This window comes from Acipenser ruthenus, chromosome 22, assembly GCF_902713425.1.
Source record: "Acipenser ruthenus chromosome 22, fAciRut3.2 maternal haplotype, whole genome shotgun sequence".
In the NCBI taxonomy this organism is placed as follows: Eukaryota; Metazoa; Chordata; class Actinopteri; order Acipenseriformes; family Acipenseridae; genus Acipenser; species Acipenser ruthenus.
The window spans coordinates 1,878,544-1,906,422 of record NC_081210.1 but is presented as its reverse complement, the minus strand read 5'-3'; the positions used below and the strand labels follow the sequence as shown (position 1 = coordinate 1,906,422).

Sequence of the window (27,879 nt, the reverse complement as noted above, 5' to 3'; positions counted from 1 at the left end):
CCTTTTGAGCAGGAATGGCTCATTTATGCCTGCATTTACAGAATCCTACCTTTCTTTCTGTTAAAGACACTTAAATGTCATTTTCTTAATGTTGCACTGTTTGTTTTCTTCGTGCTAATGATGATGACCTCTAGCGACCATTAGGTAGCCATGTATAAAAAGCTATACATGATCAAATACACCAAGTCATTTATTTTATTATTCACAAAAGTTTAGACAACACATATGTTATACAGCCACATTACTGCTTTCATGAAGGAGATGCATTTGACCTGCAAAGCGACTTTGAGAGAATCACAATTGAATCACACGCACAAGCATCCTTGGCTCTTCCAGGAAGCTCGTTGTTGTTTATCAGCATGTTGTAGGAAGACAGACCCTGTGGGATGAGATCAATTATCATCAGCATTTTCAAGCAAAGTCATAGACTTGATCTGCCCTCTGTTTCTAAAATACAAACAGCAAGCTCTTGCATCCCACCACATTCCCTCACACCATTAATTAGAATGTATCCTGACGCATATTCACACCAGTCTGGCTTCATTGCAGGACTCTTGACACTTGCTGTAGCCCAGAGTTGTTATATTATTGCAGCTGGTTGCCAGTTCAACAAAGTCAAATCTAGCCTGCAGTTTGTACTCCAGAGAGCGAGGTCTGAGGCTTGAGGCTTTTTATATTCCCCTTCTTTTTTTTGTTTGGATCTTACAAGTAATACAAGTTACAATAATGGAGTACCAGCTCTCCCAAATACCGCTGGGATATATCGGAAACAGAAGAGCTGTGGAGCAGTCCTGAATTCCCTGATTCTCTATGACTATAATGCCACCATACTTGCTGTCTCTGTCATCACAGAAAAGCATCTGGCACCAGAATACAATGTTTAATGAGGTACCCTGGCCTCCAAGTTCCCTCCCCCCTGTTATTCCCACAGATCTCCTACAGTATTGAAACTGTCACTACCTGCACAGTAAGTTCGGTGCATCTCACCATGTATTCTAATACAGAGCCCGAATCCATCAAGCAGTTTCGATTGCTGTAACAAAACATTCTTGTCTCCGCCTCACATGTCCTGTGTGTTTTGGGGGAGGAGAGCAATGGTTAATGTTTTGGAAGTAATAAGGTATTGTTTGTATACAAACACATCTGAGTCTATTACTCCAGGGTCCTGCAAAGTTCATGACATTTACAGCGTCTCGGCTTGCTCGCCTGGTATTTTCTTTTGAAGGTTAAACTGGCTGGTGTGCGTAATTACATTGTTACTCCTGCCTATGATCACAACAAATCAATACAAGATCTCCTGGCTTTTTGCAAGTGCAAATGGGAAGCACTGGAAGGATTCATCCCGACCTGTGCGACCCGCACAATGGGAAATTGATTGAAAGCTGGAGAGAGCTGAAAGGAAATATACAAAAGTGTGTGGTGCAAAAGAAGGCAGATAGCAAAATAAATTAAATGCTTTCGAGAAGGGTTCTTATAGGGCTTGTTAATTCCCATTAGGTGTGATTAAACACATTATCTGATTGGTTCAGGAGCTATGAGGTGTGATTAAACACAAATCCGATTGGCTCAGGAGCTGGGAGGTGTGATTAAACACAAATCCGATTGGCTCAGGAGCTGGGAGGTGTGGTTAAACACACAATCCGATTGGTTCAGGAGCTGTGCTGCAGGGTTTACCTCACTCGAGTACAGAATAGCAAGTTAAGCTGACCCTTTTTGAATTGCTCACAGATCCCAGTTTGCCACACAGACACACTACCCTGCTTGGACACACACACTGTCAATCTGATTTAACCAAAGTGGCATGCCATGAAAGCATTTCGTTTCAAATAAAAATCTCTCTCTTCATTATTACTGCCGGTAGTGAATGTTCTCATTATCTCTTAATTGTGCCTCATCTAATTAGTCGACAAAACAACTCACTTAAACCTTCACATGTTTTATTTTTTTATTTACTTTTTATTTACTGTCAATATTTTCTCTTTTTACTGTGTTATTAACCAAAGCTCTTAAAAAAAAGAAATACAAAAGTATATTTACTATAAATTCTTACTATTTACAAGAACCACATTAAAAATGTCAACTGCTTTGGGTGTTTGGTGTTGCATCTTTATGATTGAAACAGGTGCAGTACAGCCACAACCCTCAGAAAGATCCGAGTGGAGGGGGAGGGGTCACTGGAATCATACTCATGAAGTCTTTACTTGTTGTAACTTTAACATTGCCATTGGATTGCAAGTCTATATTTTTAGACTTTTTCAAAAAAAAAAAAGTATGCTTGGAATTAAGTGTTGAACATATGTCTGATGTTGAATTGTGATCTATAATGTATTACCCTTTAAATTAAAAGAAAATAAAATTCCATTCACATGCAGCACAACTCTGAACTATTGCCCCTCCCCTAAATGACATGCAGGTTAATCCTGGAGCCGCGTGCATGGCCCGGGAACACATTTTAAAGGTACAGCAGCATTTTAATGAGGTTCTGCCAGCCAGCCAGCCAAAGGCAGTGCCTGTGGTATCTCAGTTGACAGCGGATTGACAGCACGGAATTATTTTGTAATTTTGACGCGTTCTGGATTAAAGGGAAACGTGTTTCACAATTCTCCACTGCATGTAAAACCACGGAGGCACGGAGCACGAAAACGTTTCTACAAATTTTGTTTATTACTACAAATTCCCATTACAAGAACAATGCCCCTGAGTCTGGGTTATTGCAAGTTCATTAAATACAGTACACCAGCAGAATGATGTCTGGCTACTGGTAGGTAAATTGTATAATAATGCACTCGTGTAATATATTGTACTGTAATAAAACCACAAAGCGGGCTTGAATTTCACAAGCAAGATAATATACATATATATATATATATATATATATATATATATATATATATTTGGATTCCGGGTGAAAAAGCAGGTGAAAACCTAAGGGTGTCACGCAGCTTTCTCTTTCATTTGTCTGAACATTACAATACAGTAGCTCTCCCCCGAGAATATATCTGAGATTACCAGCTACAGTTTTATAGAAAAACTTTTTTTTTTGTTGTTCTGCAAATTTAGGCAAAACTTTGAAGTCGTGAGCTATACAGTGTATATATATATATATTTTAGGCAATTGTCAAGCTTATACTGTATTTTGGAAAATGGAATCAGGCTGATCTCATTAATGTGGCTCTTCATTTCATTTTCTATCTGTATCTGATGTGCCTCAAGGCTCCTTTTTCATCATGCGCTTCTTACATATGGCTGTGGTTAACATCGATGGTATTTACGGTGGGCTGGGCTATTTGGACCTGCACATTAAAATTACCCCTGACACCACACAATAATTGCTGTAGTCACAGGCATATATGCAACAAGGATTTCTAGTTAAAATCACAGCACCTCACCGACGGAGCTCAGTGTCTGCTGCAAATAAATGCAACGCAAGCAGATGTGCTCAGCAGTTACTGTGTGCTCTAAAAGACAGGATGAGCTTGCGTATGAGCAAGGTGAAAAAAATGAGTGAGATATGAATTAGTATATCGAATACGATGGCGTATTTCTACTGCTTCATGGGCAGTTAGGGGTTTGATTGATCTGTTTCTACATACTGAAGTTTTCACTTGTGAGTTTCATGCTGTGTTCAAGTCTTTTTCAGGCTTTGACATGTGCAGCAGATCACAGAGACTCTTTTACAGCTCCTGAGAAAGCCTACCGAATGCTACAGCTTGGGGTTCCAAATCTACAAATTACAACGAGTGTCGAATATGAAGTTATTCCCTCTCAACATCTGTTGTATACATTGCTTTAGAAATATTACAACATGTCTTCTTTAATTTGCATACCCCCTTCCACCCCAACACAATAGAACAGGTGCAATACCTATTGCCATAGCATACATCTGTGCTTTATTCACAGGACAAAATATTGTTACAATACAATCAAGTTTGACATTTGTTTCAAGCATTTGCATGGTTATATTTCTTTATTTATGTACGTGTTTATTTATTAGCGCTTCATATAGCAAAAAGGTAATCATTTAAAAGCACTTAAGCTTGCAGTCCTAGTATAGTAGGTCAGAAATTAAGCAATTACACAGTTCTTCTTTTATTTCAGTCCTGTCGTTTTGAGTCTTGAATGATCTATACAGTGCTGATGGTGTGATAACGGCAGGAGGAGTCACTGGTTAACTACATATCATTGTTGTTGTTGCTGTTATTAATATTATTAATAATGAAGACATGATTGATTCCTTTAGATGATGTTACAATGCTATATGGTAGGAAGGAATGAGAATAATATCTAGTACTGTCACATATATCTCTGGATAAAAAAATAAATGAATAATAATAATACAAAAAAATCACACTTTAATTTTACGCCTTGAATTACGGGCTACTGTGATGCACTGAAGTGTTATTTGAAATGCCTTTGGAATATTTTATTTAGTTAATTTTTAAATTTGTTTTTACATTAGTTAATATAAACTAATCGCTGTTGCCTTAATCATAATTCATCAGCCAATTACTATTGAATACATATTGCACCAGAAGGCTCCTAATATATGATAGTGGGGAGCCGGCAATTATGCCCTTGACTAAGTGACATAATCCAGACTGCATGGAAGACGTCATTTTAATTTACTGTTCTGTACCATACAGCTACGTACCCTCAAAACTAGTCCCACCTAAAATTGTGCCCAACCATTTCATAAAATCTAAAGTTATAGGGCCTATAAAAGTCTCGGAGCTGCTCAATGACCTCCTGGTCTATCTGGACGTGAGTTCTGCCTTTCGATTTGCCAAGGCAACGGGGTAAGCTGCTGCTCTCTGGCTTTTTCAAGCAGGGGAACCCTTTTGTTTTGTTGAAGTAGAAATGCTTGTCGGTCACAATTCTTTTGAGGCCCAGGAAGTCCTGGATTCTTCCCAGTTCCCCGGCCGGGTCGGTGATGAGCCTCTCCCCGCTCACGAAGTGGATCTGGGACAGGGGGAAGTACTGCAGCCAGTTCTCCAGGTGCAGGACGTACATCCCGATGCGGATGGCGTTCCAGGAGGTATCCACCAGCCCCAGGCTCCGGTTCTTGAAGGCCAGGTCCTCGAAACTGGGTATGTCTGGTTTCTTGGAGAGGGTCTGTGTGTAGTCCGAGATGGCTCTGGTCACAGGGTTGCGGACCACCACTATCAGCTTGGTATCTCTGGACAGGTTGGAGATCCGCTTGGGGGCCTCCTTGGTGACAAAGTAGCTGGGGGTCTTCTCCATGGTGATCTGGGTGTCGAGAGTACGGGGCATTAGACTCCTGCAGGAAGAGGCAAAGAAATACATGAGCATGGGTTACTGCAGCTGCACGGTGCCATTTATTTTCCACTTGGTAGCAGTTCACTTAGACACAGCTCTGTGAGGACCCTGGAGGTTAAGTGAATATTTATATTCCTTTGACACTTTTTATTTATATTCTAATAGGGGTTTTGCATAGTGCCATCAGTGGTAACGTTTTAAGTGTTGTTTCTTTGATTTATTACAATACCATTTAAATTACTGTACATCCTACAAGTGCAAAGTTGAATGTTGTGTTTTAAAATGATTCCTTAAGAGATCTTTGGTTCTTAATGCTTAATAACAGTTTTGGTATAGCATGTTATTATACATAATATGCTCGTTATTATTATTGTTTATAACACCCTTCATAACGATGTTCTATGTTCTTAAAATCAGGTGCAAATTTTCTTCACCCCACAGCAACTAAGCTGGAAATTACACCTAGAATCTCCTGACAACAAAGCTCTTGGCTTTAACTTGTTGTCCATTCACTCCATGATTTAGTTTACATCAGGGGGCCCATCTGTCATTAAATATGCAAGTCTGAAAAAGATTAGCTCTGGAGAAAAAAACAAATAAAGCCTAGCCACACATAGAAGCTTTCAGCTCAAAGTTACCTTGATGTTTTTATTTTCCAGTTTGTCTCTGAACTCAAATCAATTTGTCAAACATGCATTTCCGAGCCAAGCTCCCAGACAGAACATTTTGAAAGAGCTTTGATCTACACTGGCTATAATATGTAATTACTGCAGGGAACAGGTTCCTCACACAGTTTCAGCGTTTACTAATGAAAACTGTTTGCAATGCATTCTTTAAATGAGAAAATAAGACTTTAAAATTAAGACATGCTGAGATTCTTGGGTTTTTGAGTGCAGGGAAAATCAAAAAGCAGTGAAAGTCCAACTTGAAACACCCAATCATAAATTATAATGGAAAACGTTTAGGTAACTATTGATAAGTCAGGACCTTCAACAGTGTAATACACATCTGTCTACTTGATTTAGTTTATTTTAAGCCTGGTCTTAAGAACACAAGAAGAACATAACACATAGCAGTAGATATCTATTGCTATACTGTAAAAAACTGCAGTAGAGGGCTTTTTCTTTATGCAGTGAAACAGTAAAATAAAACAGAACCTTCAATGCTGTTGTTTTATTAATCATCTTTTTAAATGGGGTTTGCACTAAACAGCTCCTCTCTCACTGACACATAGACATTCCTTTAGAGAGGGTGACCAGGAACCGTGCTGGAACATTCATCTTAGCTATCAGATCTGAAAGCATTTTCATTTTAGAGGACAGTTCGGGGGAAACCGTTGTTCCGAAAGCGCTGTCCTCTCAAAGAACAAATTTACTCAGGCTGTGCTTTAGACATGCAGGCGTGTTTGCAGCGCCTGACGGGCGCTAATTGCTTAATAATTGATATTAGCTGCCTGCATGTTTATTTTACTTTCATTTTAAACGCATTAATAGATTGCGGGCTTGGATATATTTCTACCCTCGGGATGGGAGTGATTTATTGTTGCTCAGCACTGTGAAACATGACAACGCGAATCTCCTGGGAAACAATTATTTACAGTAAGGAACGGAAACATTTTCTGAGAAAAGGCAGCACAAACTTTAAATTGTGTGGTCATTAAGCCCGGAGTCAACTGGGGCAGGAACCAAAAGCGTCAGTGCCTTTAAATATTTATTGGAATATGTCAGGAGCGCACACAGGAAAACCCTTTGTGCATTGTTTATTACTTGCATCTGCTGCTTGGTCAATTGTTTATTAATTGGCAGGAGAACCAATCATGATATATCTACAGTGCAGTGCTATAAACATAAGGGTACATTATTTTTAGGAGCTGTTTTATTGAATGATCTAGACCTGCCAATACAGAATGGCAAGAACAGGATTTTACTATTAAAAAATTGGAATCAGAACTCCAATAAAAAAAACAAAACAGTAAAATCCTGTAATACACTGATATGTCTGTGTGTCCATTTTTACTTATTTTTCAGCATCAGACCCAGGAACCATTTAATCATGTATCCTTGGGTAGTCTTTCTATGAAGTTACTTAGTTCAGGTAAGTTGCATGCATCCCAAACTCCGGTCTGTGTTACTTTTCAGTAATAAAGAATAGTTCTAGAATAATCTTCTAGAGTAATCTTCTAGAACCTATACTACACTATACTATAAATCACTTTCTTTCAGATCTTCATTCATGACTGGGCTTTACCTATGTATGTATTTATTCATTTAGCTAGTACTTAGTCCCTCCTTAGCTAAGTTAGTTGCTGACTGTCAACAAGGAGCTGATTTTTAATAAAGGATATCAAAGAAGGCATGAAGGCTGTACCTCCCCAATTCACCTGGAAAGGCAGACATGAATTATGTACAGGAGATTTGCCCTGTGGCTGGGGGTATTAGTATCTGTCATACTCTGCTTCTCCCCTGATGTCATTATTATACATTGCATGGTTTTGAGGCTTATTTTCCTCTTCTTTCTTTGGATAGTATCCAAGGTATTAAGTGAAGAATCACAATAAACATTCTGCCAATGCATAATGTCTTAGGAATCACCGTGTTGGGATCAATAGGGCAATAGATATCCCTTATACACGTGTACCATGGTGAAAGCATAGGTAAGCACTGTAACTCCCAGAGAGGTATGGTAAAATATATTGAAAAACATGGCAAACCAAGGTAAACTATGGTAAATACATAGTAAAACCACAAGAGAAGCCTGGGAAAATTGCAAAATTATTTTGCAAATTTACTGTGGTAAACTTTTATGAGGGATACCACCATTACCACCATTGCAATAATTGTCAGCATTTTCAGATCAACATTATGATAAATGTTCCTGATTTTAAAAAGAAAAAAAAAAAAACACGTAAAATTACAAATGTTAAAAGGTAAAAGCAAAAATGAAATGGTGACATTGATTAACAATACCACTGCTCTCTGAAAATGTCCCTTTGCAACACTATAAAAACAGCATACCTGCAAAGACTTATTACAAGTTCTGTTCCTCCTGTCTTACTTGACTCTCGTGTCAGGAAGTCAGTGCTAATTCTCTCAGACACAAGCCTGCTTGAGAGCAGTGCCTCACAGCCACATCATTTCACTGCTGTCATGTGCTAGAGCTAATTTACAAGTTCTGTTTTGGAGTTTATTCAGAGTTTCCTTTAAGTTGAAACCGGTGAAGGAACAGCATACCTCCACTATTAAACAAAGTAGTACCATATATACTGAGAGAAAGAGAGAGAGAGAGAGAGAGAGAGAGAGAGAGAGAGAGAGAGAGAGAGAGAGAGAGAGAGAGAGAGAGAGAGAGAGAGAGAGAGAGAGAGAGAGAGAGAAAGAAAACAGCAAACAGCTCTTTATCCAAGGACAATCAGGAACCAACAGGTTACTCATCAATCACAAGAAATACTTGATGAAGAAAATAAGTAATTGAAGCATGTTAAAATAATGAGTTTTTAGTTTATCAATTACTTTTTTTCTATATATACACACATACCTGTACTATATCTGTGGTGTAATCATCATCAAAGTACAGTAGTTACCTCCTAGGCATTTTAAATAGATTTTTTTTGTATTTTGTATTTTTTTTTTTATATAAAATCACATGCACTGTTAGCCATTCCGTTTTTCATAATGCTCACCTAAAAGGATATTGCATAATAGTGGCTAAAACACTACAGTGTAATATGAGGACTGCAATGCTATACTACAGTATTACAAGATATGGGTACTTCAGATCTGCCTGTTCAGAGCAATTGTAATATCCCACTGCTGACCCGGGGAGCACCCAAGAAGGGGAGACAAATACATGGACATGAAACTAAAAGCAATCAGGAGGCGGGGAGATGAATCAAGAAGAAAGAAGATTAGAAATGTAAAAAAAAAAGAATCAGTGCAGGGGGAAATTAAACAGTGGGATTAAAAAAAGATCTTAATGAGCTAGGACAATGCAATCTACAATACAAAGACGTTTTACAGGTTAGGGTTGCGTGTTTTATTTTAGGATGCCACTAAAAAACATCTTATTTTTAAAAAGCGTTCCCTGACATGGAGATGGGTTTCAGGCATGCATAACTAGGGGGTTCCTATTCACCGTAGGCACTTCACTCGAGAGCTTGGATTATGTTCAGATCTGCAGGAAAACCATTTAATCCTTAATCAGTGAAGCCTCCAGCCCTCCTCTGGAAGGCACCTGCTGCGGGGTGAGAGGCTGCAAGCTTCCACACAATGCCGACTCTTCACTGAGCTGCGTGATCCGGCTTACAGCTGCCGCAGGAAATCTCACGTTCCTGTTTTCAAAAAAATGACCCCATGCCAGTGCGAGCAGGACCCTGAAAGTCTGGATGATCTGATTAGTTCCCTCCCGGCTGAGGCGTGATCTCGCAGTAATAGATCAGTGTCTCCAGGTTCAGCGGAAGGAATGACTTTGAAACAGTTGGGGTGCTGAAAAACCAGTCACCCTCAGGAGTAATACTGTGAGTACATTCTGCATGCAGGACCTGGTTTTATTACAACAGCACAGTGCATAGCGATTTGAAAAAGGAACCACTTTTCTTTTTCTTAATTACGATTGCATGGCTAAAATTTGTAAGGCGGTGGGAGTCATTTGGGTCTATAAGGGGAATCTAAACATATCCCATATGTTTAGGAGTGATTAGAGCAACAAAGAGTGGAGATTCTTATTGAAACCCTACAGCATATCCTTTAACACTGTCTCCAGAAACTTGCATTTGTATTCTGGAATAATAAGGAGCAGGTTTTGCGGGAGTATTTTATGCATCACTAGATAACTCTATAAACTGACGAGGCCTTGTGAAATGTTTATTTCACATGAATCACTAGCTTTATCGGTGGTAACGTCTCTCAAAGCCATAATTTCTGAGCAGTAATACATACCCCAGTACACAAGTTCAAATACGTTTATAAATGGAAATCATTCATTTGATCCAATGTGAGAGCTGGGATTTAGAGAGTTCTTCAGATAAAACAAAATCTAAAGGTTACTTTCCATCAGAAGAGCTGATGCAGATTCTTTTTTTCGTTCATATTTTGGCATCTCTTTTAACATATCAGTGTCTGTTCTACAGCCTGCTGAGTTATATTACGAAATTATAGATAGAAAAGACTAGTCTAATATGTGCGCCACTGCAAGACAGGGACATATACTGTGGTTTATACCTCAGGAAAGAAATATCCCACATTGTGATGGGACTCAAGCTACAAAAATATAAACCTGGTAGGAACAAAAAACAAAACCCCATGTCTTAATTAAAATAAATATTAATATGATGTATTCTATAAGTACTGTACAGTATACAGGAAAAACAGCTGCTACTTTAAGCTTACTTCCAGTTAGCTTTTCTGACCATTTTAAAACATATAGCACTGAGCCCCATTTATTTAAACAAAGCAATCATTTTTCACACACTGTACACCCTTATTTACTAGATCAATGACAGCTCCCCGTACATTAGTGGGATGTTAATTGCAGATATAAGCATAACTGTGTGATTTAAAACAACAAGGGATTATATGACAGCATGGAACAATGCTTTGCTGCAGTGTAGTTGCTAGTGATTTACTGCCTGGGCAATTGTCCTGCCAAAGCAAAGGTCCACAATGTCCCACTAAAATCATTTCACAGTGAAGTCAGGGCTGAGCTATCACTTTTACAGCTGAATATGGTAGACAATTGTCAGCAAAGTTGTCTTTGCAATCTGTCAAACCATCCCAAGATTTGTAGTAACCAATACGTTTGCTATGCATATCCGAACCCCCTTATTAAAAAAATGTACTGCTTTATAAAGGGAGGGAGATAACAAGTATCAAAGCTAACAACAAAGCAAACTTCAGTTTTGAAATCAGAAAAACGAGAGGTACGGTATTTGTTTGTTTTTTTGTAGATCTTTTACAGGTTTTAAACTACTCACGATGCATAGAGGATGTAAACACTGTATCACACCCATCGTACTTGATTTCTTACAGGTCATGATGATGTAAGTGACGGGAGAGAATCAAGTCTGAAGAAAAGATAGATTGCAATGTTGAACTAAAGTGTGGGCGTGCTCCGAAGAGCTTCCGCGTTAAACAGTGAGGAAACAGTAAAAAACACGCCCAAAACTACAGTAGATTCATTGGCTCTGCATAATGCAATATGATGCCAATGGTACTGATGCTATTCTGTTATTTTGTTTGGCTCTTAATGACCACAATTTGTATATATATATATATATATATATATATATATATATATATATATATATATAGCATTTTAAACCCCAATTTGAAAGTACTTTTGTAAAAATAGGACTGTGCTACTAAAATGTATTCATACTGACTTCATCTCTTCAGAGGAATGTAATCAAAATAATGAATAGCCTGAATTCCATTAATAAACATCATATTAGCATTTTTAAACCAATGACTTCAACTTTTATTTTCCAATCTGTGATCTCAGTTGCCGTAAATACTGTTAGTCGACTGCATTATAAAACAGTATATATATGAGATTTTTTACAAATATAGGAAATAAATTCTGCAGTGAATATAATTAGACGGCTTCACTGGGTACAGTATTTTAAGCATTGCAATCTAAAAATCCCCTAAGGCGAGCTTAAAAGGATTCTATTGTGACATTTCCCTGGAGCCTGCCACACATGGAAAACCCTTTGAGTTACCAAAATGAAAACTTAATCAATATTACTGCAGGCCAACTGTGACTTTATTCCCCTCCATTCCTCTGAGGAGAACCAACTGCCTGCTGATTAAACTGCATGGACAAACAAACAACAACAAAACAACAACTCACAATCTTAAAAGAAAACACACCAAAGAATATACCATGCATATTCCCATGGCCTATAAGTGTTGCCTCCAAGCAAACCATTCTTCTTCTTAGATGTGTGTCAATGGCTTGAAGTGTTAGCCAGTAATTAACGTTGTAACTGGAAGCCACTTGTCACTCAAGACGCTCCCTTAACCATCAATTAGACCCATCAAAAACTTGCAACGACAATTGTCCATACCCCTTCAACCACTTCCTTCCTGTGTCATTAACCAACCAGATTCTTTCCCTCGTCCCAGCTGCGAACCAAAAGACTACCTGAAAGTATGGTATGCAAACCAATATCTTTTTACTTTAACCTAGTATGGTACAAGATAATATTTTTATATAAAAAAGGTCATGTTTGATTTTAAGGGCTGTTTCTTTTTGTTTATTAACTGTTAACAAAGAGCTAATAAACATGTTAATGTACATTATTTATTTTCTGTTAACTGTTAGTTAATAATCTATAATAGGCCAGCTAAAACTGCAAACACCAGAACCCTATGGATGATCAATCAAACACCAGAGCCCTATGGATGATCAATCCAACAACCCAGCCCTATGGATGATCAGATCGGATCAAATTGCTACTGTAGTAATGTTTAGCAAATTAAATCAGGTTTGTATTAACCCTAACCCTGACCCTCAGCTAAAAATGAACAATGTTTATTAACAGTTAACTAAAAAAAAGGCCCTTAAAATAAAGCATGACCAAAAAAAACCACGTGTGTCTTAGAAAACGGCATTGTAAATGAGACCTACATGGTATCTGGAACTGCACAACATTTGCCTTTAAGAAGGAATACTCTTGTTTTGCTAAAATGCTTAGACAGTCTGGCCCAAGATCTTCAATTTCCAATCTGTCGGTGGAGGTCAACCAAGACCCCATGCAGCCTTGAAGTGACCTCGGCCCTTTGAATTATGGCAAGACTGATTTATATTGTGGTTAATTCTCTCCAAAAAGCTTATCTTCCAACCCAGCACACTTAATAGGATATTATAACTTGTCTGAATATCTTCAAATAAACACTGCTGCTGTTCTCAAAGTCCTCTGACCAGGGCCTTCCCAGTCTCTGCTCAGAGCCCTCCTGCCATCTTTCTTCTCAGAACTTTACTGCCTCAGTTGTTTCCTATATTACTTTAACTGCAGGCACACCAGAGCCTAACTTTTCTATTCCTGAGATTCCTTCAGTAAGCAGCAGGGAAAAACTAAAAGAAAACCTTGTTATTTACCAGCACTGTTTGGAGTTGCTATTTCATATAGACTCTACTCCCAAGACCTAACAACCCAAAAGACAACCTATCTGCTCAGTTTCCCATTCAGACTCTGTATTCTGTTTCATCATACAGACGGGTAAGAATAAAAGATGTAGCCACCATAAATTATTTCCATGTGCAGTACTTTGTTCATTGGTTGAAGGTGAGTGGTACTGTATTTTATGCAAGGTAAAACATGCACAAAAAAAGATATTGATGAGGCTGAATTTTTTAAAGCATGCTTATTTAGTGTGATTATTATTATTATTATTATTATTATTATTATTATTATTATTATTATTATTATTATTATTAGTGTAGTCGTAGTATTAGTATTATTATTGTTTAAAGGTAAGCGTGTTTAAGTTATAAGCAGTTATTGAAATGTTTTATATTTTCCATGGACATTTTCAATAATACCACATTTCTATCCAGCACAACACCCCCCCTCCAGATGATCACATTAGTCACAGCAAACAAGAAAGCTGTCCGCTCAGCCCCCTGCTGTTAGCAGGTCAGCGCCTTTATTCCAGACCAGTGCTTCACAATGTACCTGGGCCACAAGGCCAGAGAGAGCTCAAGGGACTTAAAAGCAACCACAAAAGAGCAATAAAATAGAGCAGCGAGTTCCCAAAGAGACGCATTCACCACAAGATAAAGATATCTCTCTCAGCTTCGTGTAGGGCCCCCTTCACTGTTTTCTGCTTTTGAAAAGGATAGCCCTACTTGACAATGCTCCCAAAGATCGGCTATAGATTGCAGATGCAGTGTTTGGCAGGATAATTCAATGGGATACGGTACTCACTTTCCATCTTCTTATTGCTTGGGATTAGATTCAAACATTTATTTTAATTTTTTAAAGAACCAGTTTTTCCACGATGCCCACTTATCAAACAAAACAAAACATAGAGCACTGCATTGACCCTACGAGCTTTTAGCAGTATAAGGGGTTAATATCATATTTTTTATATAAATAAAAGGTCTATGACTCCCTAAATATCAAACTAGCATATACTGTACAATACCTCTCTACCGCATGTGACTGGCAATATACGGAAGCAAAATTGAAGTACATCAAAACATCTATACTCTGCTGGTAGAAATTCCACTTTTCACTTTCCCTGGTATTGACACATCTATAAAAACATGTTTCCGCTCAGAAACTCATTTATGACTGATACGATTTCAAGGAAGTGGGAGGGAGACTGTGGGCTTTTACATTTTAAAAGAAAATGAAATTGGTCGGAAACTAGATTCTAAAAATAAAAATAAATAAATAAATGACTGACTTTGTGTCAACAGAAAACCAGGAGAGTGAAATGAAACAGTGAATTGCAAGACGCCCTCAGAGAGGCAGAGTGGGATGAAGGAGCCACTTGAAAGCTGGCTGAATGATGGAGATTAGTCCAGTGATCAAGCTATACAATGTACACAGGCATGCATTTTAAGGCTTTAGGTCCTTAAACCAAAAAAAAAAAATTGCCACTTACTCACTTCCCTTGGGCACTGTAAAATATTTCAGCAACAGGAAGCGTGTCTCAGCCTTACAATGTGGACGAACCAGGGACTCGAACCATTGACCTCCGGATTAATTTACACTCCAGCAAGCCCCTATGTACCTGCCAACCTGATGGATTTCAGAGCTCGCTGGAAACCAGCGCCTTAGCACTGCGGCAGCATTAGCGCTGGCACTAAAGCAGCTCATTAGGCAGGAAGCTCTCTCTCTCTCTCCTACAATTCACACCTCGTAAACAGTTAATCTAATGTAAAATTTCTGCCGGGCTTCTCTGTGTAAGTTCTGCTAAATGCCAAGTCTCCTGATGCCGCTGTAAGGCGGTCTGTTGACCAAGGTGAAACTAGACATATGCTGTTAAGATAAATTACACAGGCCCATTAAACCGGTTTAGGGAGATTGTTAAACACTGTGCTGGTTCCCTAGGCACCAAGCAACCATGCCAAGCCTTCAAAAGTCTGGCAGCAGACTTCAACTTGAACTTGTCGGTTATTCAACACGGACGGATCGAGGTTTGATAGACATTAAAAATGCCTCTTGTTGCACCTCTGAACAGTGATATAACTTATTCTCTTTGAGTCCAGGGGAGTTTAACCAGTGATATAACTTATTCTCTTTGAGTCCAGGGGAGTTTTATAATGCAAACCTGCTGCCAAACTATATATACTATATATATATATATATATATATATATATATATATATATATATTATACATCCCCATTTCATTTGCATTGTGTATACCCCACACCTGGATCCATGTTAGGTGAAAGCCTGGAGATGCCTGGTTTAAAGGGTGTTGATGGCATGAATAGATAACACACGTTTCCACTACGGGGAGCTTGTTTCATTTTGTCTCTTACCGTCTGGCTCACCTGTGCATAAACTGCAGCACATAGTGGTGAGTGAGGGATATTGAGCCCTCGACTGGGCTGTGTGCTCAATCTCTGAAAGATGAAAGGAAAAAAGCATTGTACTCACACATAAAAAAATCTTAACGGGGAGGGGGGGCAGACAGTGCACAAGCATGGGATAAACTCTGTTCAGCGAGGCTGTCCCCTCTCATTGCCAGCATTTTGTTTTGCTGTAATCTGATGCTATAACTTTTGTTTTTATATAGGAGAGCACATGCAATCCTAGCGCTGCCACTGTTCCAGCTTATGCTGCTTAAGGATGAGATTAAGTTGTCTCCTCACTTGATTAGAGATTTGTAGATTCACATCTCTTGCAAACAAGGGGATTTACAAGCCAATGCCAGGTATAGCCACCCTGGTAAGACCTTCTGACGTGCAAAAAAAAAAAATATCTTAAGCTTTGCAATCTTTGTGAAGAACTCATGAATTATTACCTCTAGTAAGTGGGTGTAAGATCATTTCTTCCCTATTGCTTTGTTACTGTTTCCTAAGTATCACTCGTGCTATATGCGCTGGAAACATGCATTCCTGTTGAATGAATACAAATGAAAGAGATTCTAATTTGCAGGGAGGTTATGTTATGAAGGAGAATGTTTCTTGTTGGATAAAGTATGTCAAATTGTTCTAATTTACTGCCGGAGAAAAGTACTCTTCCCTCACTCAATCACCAAGTTTTCACAATCAATCAGGGCTAGATGGCTTCATAACTGTTTGCTATTAACAGAAATTGGTAAAGCTGTTGTTACATTAATGGAACATCTTCATACTTGTTACACTTTCATTACCGTGGCCATTAAATCCGTGTATTTGACAAATGAAGTCACCTGCTCCAATCAATTATGAAAAATGAAACAATCCATTACAATAAATTAGAAAAATGAAACTGGAAATTTCCAATTAACTCTCCCGGATCACTGGCTGCGAGCTTCAACTTGCTGAGACAACAGAAGCCCTGTGATTGGAAAAGATTAATCACAAAGTAAACTGAAATATCTGCCAGCAGACTAGTCTTCACATCTTTATATTCTGTGTAAATAATACACTTCACAGTATGTTTAAACCCTGTTACAACATTTGTATTCAGGGATTAAAGCATTAACTCTTAACGCGTTCAACCTTTCCCTATATATATATATATATATATATATATATATATATATATATATATATATATATATATATATATAAACATTTCTCAACCATGTTACATATTGTAGGCACATAGTGTTTAACTATCACAAACAAGCATTGTCAGACCATAACATTTAGAACTGCAGTTGATCACAAACCAGTCATTGTAACAACCATGGTCAGCAATGGCTTACCGAAAGTCTGGGTTCAACCATACATTTTTCTCACTATTGCTAGTTTCAGTATAAAGTACCAACTTTGTCCACCAGAAGATGAACCTCTTGCAATCTGTAGCTCTCTTCCAGATTGCACCTCGGCGCCAATTTGTTTTGTTGTAATTCTTTCTGAAGCAGTGTAACGGTTGGCTGTCGCAGTACGGATTGTGCTGAAGAAACACACAGGACTGTAGGCAATGCTGCCTTTAGATGCCGAACGTTCCCTTAACACAGCCAAGGAAGCTGGTGCCTCAGGCCTTCCTTTTCTCTGTGGCTTACTAGCAGGTCTTAATTAGCTCAGTCCAGCAGAGGTATGTTACAGCTAAACACAGTCTCCTTGTGACAGGTAGCTCTCCACCTCCACCTAACTGCCAGTCACTAACTATGGATAAGGGATACATTATCTGTTAGTTAACAATGCTCAAAATATGCAGAAAAATCTTTAAAGTTGTAATTGCTATTTTAGATTAAATGTTAATAAACGGGGCAGCAGTGTGGAGTAGTGGTTAGGGATCTGGACTCCTGACCAGAGGGTTGTGGGTTCAATCCCAGGCAGGGAACACCGCTGTTGTACCCTTGAGCAAGGTACTTTACCTAAATTGCTCCAGTAAAATCCCAACTGTATAAATGAGTAATTGTATGTAAAAAAAATAAATAATAATAATGTAATTGTATGTAAAAATAATGTGATATCTTGTAACAATTGTAAGTTGCCCTGGAAGGGCATCTGCTAAGAAATAAATAATAATAAACTAAAATGTTTGCATTACATTTTTCTTTGGTTTAACAGATTGCAACTCTGTGATCTTTCCATTTTTTCCCACCCTCTTTCAAATATTACATCTGATATGAAACACACGGCAGCAGTCTGAGTTGAAAATCACTGACTTGGTTTATTTTTATCTCTATAGAAATATCTAGCTTCCTCAGTCGCACACTATCCAATACAGTATCTTTTAGTGAAATCTGCTCACTACTGCACAGGCACCCTGCTGCTGCATGCGCCAGGATCTCTCCTCTGTAATTGAAGTATTACCTGCTGCAAACTGTACCGAATGCCTCTGGAATAGAAAAAAGGTTACTCTGAGTTCTTTTTTTTTAATTTTGTTTTTTACATTTTCTTTTCTTATGAGGCAATGATCCTGCTACGAGAGGAATGATAGATGTACGTGTCTCGCTCTATCTCTGTGTACATACATTGACAGGGACCAGGCTCTAACAATAACCCTGGCTGCATCCCAGAAACATTAGTAAGCCACTTCTAGCTTTTTCATCGAACCCCTATTATTGCATTACTGTAATATAAAGTGTAACCAATGTCACTGCTCATCTGTGATGTTTTCAATCAGTGGTTGTCGAATTTTTACATGGTTTTCTCAATTTCATATTGCTTTCCAGATACTGTTTTTAATACCAAAATCCCAGTCATCTCTTTTTTTTTTATTTGCAATATATTCAAGAAATCCAAGATGATGCAAATCCCCACTGTATCACTTATCAGCTGCAGTGGCCTTCACCAGGTAAGTGCAGTTTGATCCCAACAGAATTAAAACCTGCTTAACTCTTTCAACCGCAGGATCATTTTGAAACACTGTTGCAGATTCATATGCTATTTAGTCATTGCCATGCACATGAAAAATCCCAAATGCAATAGAAATAACGGCAATACTACAAGTTATTACAAACATGATTACGTGAACATGTTAGACATATCACCAACAAAATATCACAGCAAAAAATGGACTCATTTAGACCTGTCTAGCACAGCTCCACTAACTTCTGCTAAGGTTTTGTGAGAGACAGCTAATGGATATCTTATTCATTTCAAAGCCTGGCCACACACAATGGGTTTAGAGCTCTCCACAGTCTGATTTTCTGGTACATTAATGTAAGCTGATGGACGTGGGGCTCCTGTCAGTGGTTTGGGTATTTTCTTAACAGGAACAGGTTCATGTAATCTGGGACGCAAAAGCAAACCTGAGGTGTTTCTTTGGAAACCACAGGCTGCTTTTAATCTGTGCTTTAGCAAAGAATGTAGCGTGTTGTGAGAGTGACTGACACATTTATAGATTTTTGTTTGATTGCAATCCTGCAGGGCTACATCTTGCTGTTTTTTATTGAGGTGAATGTAAGTAGAAATTGATCATCCCTCCTTTGGCGTGATAAGACGCTGGCAAAAAAATAAAAACTCAGCCAACTTGAAATATATATATATATACCTTCCTGAAGTCCAACTTTCACTGCCTCAGAGTGGCAGGAGGGTGACAACGAGTTCTCAAGACGAAGTACAGCGGGGTCCCCTGACTCTGGCAGGTTCAACCATGCTGTGAAAGCTTGGAAGGGTCACTCACCAGAGCTTTTGTGGAAGAATCTTGGGGAGGCCTTCATCCAGCAGTGGATTGAAAAAGGCTGAAGATATATATATATATATATATATATATATATATATATATATTTCATTCGACTTTATGAAGCTAAATTAGTTAATTCTATAGGGTGATGCAAAACTTTTGGCCATAACTGTGCGTATATATTTGTAAATTCCTATTTATAGATCTTTTCGTATTTTCCTATATTTGCATAGTTATCTGAAATGGGAGAGCTTATCAGTGGAAGATTTATAGGACCAATTTCAGCGCACTGGCTTTTACTAGTTATGGGTGACACTGTAAATACCTTGAGTCATTGTACATTAGGGCATATGGTTTGAACAGTATGGTGAGGATGATGGGTTGCTATCCATGATTGCTTTGAGAAAGAGATTTAATAATCCTTTAGGGGTTTGCAGACTGGTTACAGCTGTCTCTGGCATTTTGAAGGGTTGGGACAATGGATGGGACAGTCAGCCTATGAAATGCAGTGCAGGAGTGCTCTGTACCCTGCAAGTATTGGAGATTTTTAAAACTCGTACATATTCATACTTCATATTGTTGGCACTAAACTGTACCTCCCTCTGTTCATTGTGTGTTGTGCATAGAAGTGTTTGCATTGACGTGCTTATAGAGTTTCAATCTTGAAAAACAACTTGCTGGATATTGTATTTCTAATTTGTTCCATGTCACCTGTTCTGATTATCTCTTCTGGTGCTACGTTCCCAGGCGCCTGACAAATATTGTTTTTGATTTGGGAAAAGTTGGATTTGTATCCTTCTTAAAACTGCATATGTAAAGTTTTCCCCTGGGGAATGTACAGGATGGGTTTTAACGGTGTTAGACAATTGGTGAATCTGCCTTGTAAATATTCCCATTCATCAGCTATAAATGAATGTGTAACACATTCCTTGAGTGTGTATGAACTTAGTGCCAAGAATACTTCAGCCAACAACAACAAAAAAAAAAACCTGCTAAAATGAACGCTTGCTTCATCGGTCTAATGTAAAGACTTTAAACAGCATGTTCTGCATATAAAATGTATATTCCTTTAAAATGGCAACAATAAAAGCAGAACATCTTTAATATCGCTTCCAACTTAACTAATAAAATATAAAATGTTCATATCGTGCTTGTAGTTGCCTTTTGCCTCTCTGAGAGAGTTGTAACTCTAATTCCCCTACAAGAACCCCTAATTAAAAAGAAAAAAGAAACGGCATCTTTAATTTATGCACCCTTAATACAGTAGTATAAATATGACAGTCAGTGCTAGAACGGTTAACTATTCACTACCTCTCCCTGTCTCTCTGCTCTGAATTATTAATTTAGTTCTTATTTGCCTTCAGGCATGCTGTGGCCCGTACATCTCTCCCGCATTAAAGAAACAGTCCCTCTCTTTCCAGTTGTGCTCCTTTGATGTCTGTAAAACACACACACACACACACACGCACGCACACACACACACACGCACACACACACACGCACGCACCCACGCACGCACACACGCACGCACACACATTTGCATTCCTATATTTGGGGAGACTTCTCATTGACTCGCACTTTATTTTTATTTACTATTTCTAACTCTGCACAACAAACAACAACAAACTAAATTTTGAAGGCATATTTAGTTCTTAAAAAGGTGTTTTACAAAATGGGGACATCCTCACAACACCATTTTTTCAGGAGTTACTATCTTTGTGGGGACATTTTCTATACTGTTGTCCGCACATTGATAGTAATACTTGCCCCCCCCCCCCCCCCCCCCCACACACACACACAATCTCCTTGAAAAAAAAATGTATTCAAATCTTGCATGTCATTACAATAGTGGTCTGGGTCTGCAACTGAGGAGAATACACTGTGTGCTTAAGCTGTTAAGCAAATGTTGGCTCATGTTGTGCTTTGTGTAAAAAGGGTTTTCACAGTTGATCCATGGCACTTGGCCTAGGTATTACATGAAAGCCTATGTAATCCTGTGTCTTTTTTATGCTTAGGACAATGAGGGTAGTGTCAAACATTTCGCCAGGCAAATTTACCAAAAAATGGGAGAATAAATCTACTTTAAAGTATCAAATGCAATTTTAAATGATGTACTTATTGGTTTCTTTAACGTATTTAAAAACAAACCAAAAATAAAGTTTCCATTGTCTTGGTCTCTGGTCCTTAGAGATAATGCAAGTGGAATCTTAGTGGAACCATTAACAAACCACAATATTACCAGCTATGGCAACACAATGTATTTGGAAAAAGTATTAAACAGTTACCCAAATGAACCCTTGTACAGACCCATGTACCACAATGCATTAACACCAGTTTACTGGTTCGTCCCCTTGTCATAGCATTGGTATATGCTGTGCATAATGTTAGCACTGTGGCACCATACACTCATTCCACTGTTGTTCCACTTGTGCTAAGTTCAAAACGATATACATTGCCATTAAAGATCATTCGATAAGAGTAAAATAATCATTTACATTTAATGACCGTTTCTATTGGACAGTGGCATTATCACTAAACCACCAGTTCCCATTAAAACTTCCACTAGAAGTCCACAATATCACAATAGGCTAACAGAGAGAGGTGATGAGTAAACGGTTCCTGGATGTTGGCTCATTTTGCTAAATCAATCATGAAAATCACTGACGCAGGCCACTGAGACAATGAACAATACAGAGCTGCCCGGTGTGTGCTTAAAGTAACACATGCATTGTGTTAAACAGTTTCTCTAATTCGAGGACAGGGAACGAAATGGGCATTAACTGGATTTTTAATGCTAGGGCTGTCAGCTCTCCAACAGAGCGAATGTTCAGTGGCACGGTTAAATCCGTGGGTCTGCAGCCACAGAGCCAGTCCTATCTTAGGTGCTTCCAAATTAATACAAAGAGTTCATTAGACCAGGATAAGGAAGCTACTGAGAAAAGTATCATTAATTATGAATTCATCATTTATGGCTGTCAAAGTATTTGTGGGACAATTACGATAATTTGTATGCATGCATTTTTCCGTGTCTATAAATTACCCTGAATGATGTCTGGTATTGAAATGATAGATTGTGTCACATTTCACGCACACGGAATCTTGGTAAGTGCTCATTAACGCTAAAGCGATTCAGAAGAAAAAACTTCTCAAACTGTTTGAATGTACCGTACATCTATCTATCTATCTATCTATCTATCTATCTATCTATCTATCTATCTATCTATCTATCTAACTATCTATCTATCTGGCTATCTACCTAGCTATCTATCTAGCTATCTAGCTATATATATTATATATAAACACACACACACACATACTGTATATATATATATATATATATATATATATATATATATATATATATATATATATATATATACGAAATATAACAAATTGAAGCTCTGATTATATTTATATACAGCGTGTAGATCAAAGGCGTAGGTTTTAAAACAATAGATGGAGATATTATACCTCAAATACACCCAGGTCGACTGTTTCAATAAAACATCAAGTATTATAGATCTCCTGAGCCCAAGTACTGCACTGTTCTAAAATGTACTGAGGGGTCTTCTCATTGTGAGTGTCTGTTAAGTTGAAAGCGTTCTGAATGAATGAAAATCGGAAAAGAAGTTTAAATATTGAATGAAAAAAGAACACTTTAGAAATCTGTATTTATATTGTATCCCAACGATAGACCCATTTTTGGAAAGTAGACCATTTTTTTGAATAGAAAAAAGTAATAATATGTATATATATCTTGAAGGCATTCATGCACAGCAAAACTTTTTCAAAAAGAGATGGCAACCATAAGGCACTTTCTATATTAATGTCTATGCAGAGTTAAACAACAATGACATATATGCCATGTCATATATATATATATATATATATATATATATATATATATATATATATATATATATATATATATATATTAGAAATTGGGAAGTCTTAACTAGCAGCACTTGTTTCCTTGTTGATTGCTGGAAGCATGAAAGCTCACTCTGGCATGACTCATTTGGACCCAAAGGAAAAGAGGAAGTATCTAAAAAACCCTCTAACTTTTAGTTCTATTATGGAAAAATACTCGTGAACACGACCTTGGCATTAGCATACTAGAGCAAAGGTTATACAGCTATTGAAACACCCTTGCAAGCACTGCATTCATACATGTGTCAGGTTGGTATGCTGTGCATTCAAAACAGATCTCCACAAATGTACCATTTTGTTCTTGGAGTACGCGGCATCCAGTATTGCACGCTATATAGAAATCGCATTTTCAATTGTTTTAACCTGTTAGGTAAAACATTTTAAAGACGACAATTTAAATGTACATTATATTCATCTTCACTATTGCTGCAAATCAGGGCAGGATGGTCACAGTGTAAAGCTGTACTAAACTAAAACTTAAAGCAGGTTTTTAATAGGGCTTAGAAAATAAACAACTTCTGAAACTGTTTGAGGCCTATACACACATTTAAACCAGTCTGCAGTATATAGTCAACAGTCTTTATACCTGGGGGTGATTTTACACAGCAAATACCTATACAGGGGCATTCGTCAGAATGCAGTATTTCTACAAGATTGTTCTGTAACCTGAGGCTCATAAAAACGTAACATTACATTTTCTAACACCATGCTCAGTGTTTGCTGTTTTATGAAAGAAAGTCATCAGACTTTAACGGTTGCCTGGAAACCGTCTGAGGAGAAGATTCAGAGTAGTGGCCTTGCTTTTCCAACTCGGATCATGTTGCACTTCAATCAATGAAAACTGAAAGCCTAAGTACTTAAACAACGTGAAGCCTTGCTGTATAGAATACTTCAGCACACTGTCATAGGCTAAATAAAACACAGAGCATGCATTCGTCTACGAAAACACAAGGGTGGGGGTGGGGGGGGGGCTGCTATAATGCAGTCCTATAAAACGCTACTTTCATGTTCTAACACATAGCATCAGCACTGGATTCATCTGTCTTCAAAAAGGAACCCTTTTAGAATCTTTAGCCAGAGACCTTATATGAAATAATCGAACATTAGTGCTAATCCAAGTCTATAAAACCAGTGATAAAATCCAATTCTCAATTAAAGACAATGGTTCTGAAATATCTTCAGAAATACATTTTTACATTGCAACATTATATAGTTTAGCGCTAATCTGTGAAAACAGTCGACTGCAGACAATTGCATTGAAATACCTTCAGAAACGTAGTACTTTACAGGAACTTGTGATTAAAAAGTACAAATCCGTCCCAAAAGTATTCTTTGACACTGTCATTTAAGTATAATTCATCCTTTAAACAAAACAGAGAACAATGCAGATTGAAGTACCTGATTGAAGCCATTGCAACACTGGTAATAAACCCAAATGCAAGCATGTTGCAGGATGAATGCCTGACACTGATTCTCGCGCTGCATTGAAGAATTGCATTCACTGCTGCGGCTATCACTGCAAGCAATCAATAATGAATAGACCGAATGAGGGCAACTCGACATCATTTAACAGCATCCTGCTCATAACAATAACACATGTTTTAGGTCATCATTTATTTTATATTGTTCAAATATGTTCAGTTTGCTGGAAGTGAGTAGGGAGCCAAGTAATTATGGACCACTTGAAATAATTGTATTTTGGTAATATTAACTAAATTCAGACAGTCAGAAAACCTAAAAATAAACTGGTAAAAGTATATAAACTACAGTGGGATGAGTACAGAGCACAGAGCATGCTGAATCCTTTGCAAGGCCAGTTTACGGCTTCACTACACAGGCACTTATTTTTTCTGTTAATGGGAATTGTAAATCCTGCTCTAGATTGTCTTGTCTTGCTTTGAAGTAAAAGCAGTTAATTAATAATGCACACAAGGTTCTGGGCTAATCATATCACTTGGTGGGGTGTCCTACATTTCCAGTTAAATGCAAAACATCCTCGAGTCCTCCATATCTAACCCTTCAGAGAAACTATTTATGAGTTGCTTTTCCCTTTGAGCCAATTATGGCAGACTGGGCTGGTACTCACCATTACAGCATTGGCTAAAAGGCCCTGCTGTGAATCTAACCACTGCCCGGCAGAAGCCCAGTGCCTGCGAATGTAATGCCTTTCACGTCTGTAAAATCAATAAAGCTGAAATGCACATTGTATTCTATTATTGGCGTAATCTCCTAGAACTGAATGTATATGGAAGTCTGATGAAAATGTTCTATGTTTGAGATGAACAGTGAGCTGTTCTGTTTTCTTGTGTCTTAATTTGTGCAGTCACAGTTCCATATCTCAGTGTGGTCTAAGAGTTTTATATAAGATAATACAAAGGGATAGAGCCACATACTGTTTAAAACAAAATTGCAAATCACTGCACCTGTAAAATGAATATGAGATGGTTACAAATGGAAATCAGATCATGTGCTCCAACCACTGTGATTGTGGGATATTTTTCCACGGGTCTTAGCATTCGGTTTGACCACGCAATTTTATAACAGTTTTAAAGAAACCACATACACAAAAATGTACACACAGTTTTAATCGTGCATACTTTGCAATAGGTGCGCACGTCATTATTATTATTATTATTATTATTATTATTATTATTATTATTATTATTATTATTATTATTATTATTATTGCCACATAGCGCCCCCTGTCTGTGGAATGTACAATGTGTTGTAGCTAATCGGAACCTATGGTATGGAAAGTAAAGTAAGAGATTGCTGCACAGTTTTATACAGTGCTGCCGGAGCCCTAGATCTATCTGCTCATATCACAGCAAACCTGTATTTTTTTTAATGAAATTGACAGGTGGACAAACTCAGACGGAATAGCTAGAATGTTAGGCTGCGCGCCTCTCTTATTAAGAGCTTGCAGTATTGAGGTGTGCTACAGAACATAATTAATAAGAATTCCCTGTCACTTTTTTGTGGCTAGCTGTTCCTGTAACCTCAAGCTTGTGAACGCATCCCTGCTGAGTTCATTATTCTGTTCTGTGTGATTTAGGACAGTCTGCTCGACAGTAAAAAGCATCTCTCGCGACTACTCGAAAACAAGATCGGCGCTACGCTATGCACGAATCCCTGGCTGTAGATATTCAACTGGGTATACAAGTGTTACCACGAAAAATGCATAAATAAGAGTGCAAATAAAATTTCCATGACGAACACTAAGGTCTCGATGTTAATATTCTAAACAGAAGTGGTTTGAAATTTGATCTGCAGTGAATAAGCTACCACGAGCAGTGTTCAAAGTAGCTAGATCTGACAAATTAATATGCACGTCTGGAAAGAACACCACAAACAGAATATACTGTATTTGCATATGACTGGACATGATACACTGAAGACTGGTTAATCACTCTCCAACTTTTTCAGAGGTACAGGACAATCACAGAATTTAATTTTCTTTCTTACTATAGGTAGCTCAGCAACTGAGAGCTAATAATATGAATTCCTCTGACTTAAACGGCAATTTATGGGGCGATAAGAAGGAATCATGTTTTGTTCTTGCCTTCACATCTAGTATGAATTATATATTAAAGTTTTAATATACAGCATTGGTTACATACATAATTAAGTAGCTTGATGAAAAACACATTTTATGGGCCGTGAAATTGTAACTTCGGTTGGCGGGTTAAAAAATGAATGCACGAAATTAATATGACAAAACATGCAGATTTCGCTTCTCTCTTCTCATTGCAATCGTGAATAATGTTATACCGCTAACACTTCTGTTTCAGACCCACCTAAAGGCTATCTTGTACAGCAATGTATTCAAATCATAAAACACTACCTTGCGCAAATGAGATTGTGTATGTATTAGACAGCCCGCTAGCAGATGATGCTGTCATTAAGCACTGATAGATTATGTCTACTCTTAACCTTTATCATACATCATCTGTTGATTACCATAGGAAGGGAGATCTGTGGTCAATAAAGGAGAAAAATGAGCTCCGGGGATCTACCAAACTACTCTCATTAACCTGCTCCAGACCACTATTGTGCATACTGTGCAAAATCAAAAGATCAGATACACTATAGATAGTGTATTATAAGCAGTGAAACATCCGAGCCAAATAGATGTATTCATGGTACTGTGCTGTATGGTGTTAGACATACACACCGTCTATGCATATGCAGCCTTCCTCGTACTTGCATTGGTGCCAAACCATCTAATCAAATCGTCACTTATCAAATGCTCTAGTTTGTGTTTAAGGCGCGGTTAAGGTTGGATTGTTCCCTTCCCAGTTCGATTCAGTATAACAATAACAATGTAAGACACCGCGTTTGACAAATTACAAGAGTATCTGAGATGCATTTCCATCCTCACAATAGCTGTGACTGCCATGCAAGTCAAAGAGTATTTAGGACTGATGTCTT

General features: G+C 38.0%; 1 protein-coding gene across 1 annotated transcript in view; it reads right to left on the bottom strand.

Moving 5' to 3' along the window:
- Window positions 1-3,066: 3,066 nt before the first annotated feature.
- The window catches only part of LOC117431277 (heparan sulfate glucosamine 3-O-sulfotransferase 2), a 26,942-nt gene continuing 2,129 nt past the window's right edge, over window positions 3,067-27,879 (bottom strand). The window contains exon 2 of the mRNA XM_034052053.3: window positions 3,067-5,278. Coding sequence (XP_033907944.1) covers window positions 4,660-5,278 — 619 coding nt within the window. The 3' untranslated portion in view covers window positions 3,067-4,659. The remainder of the gene's footprint in view (window positions 5,279-27,879) is intronic.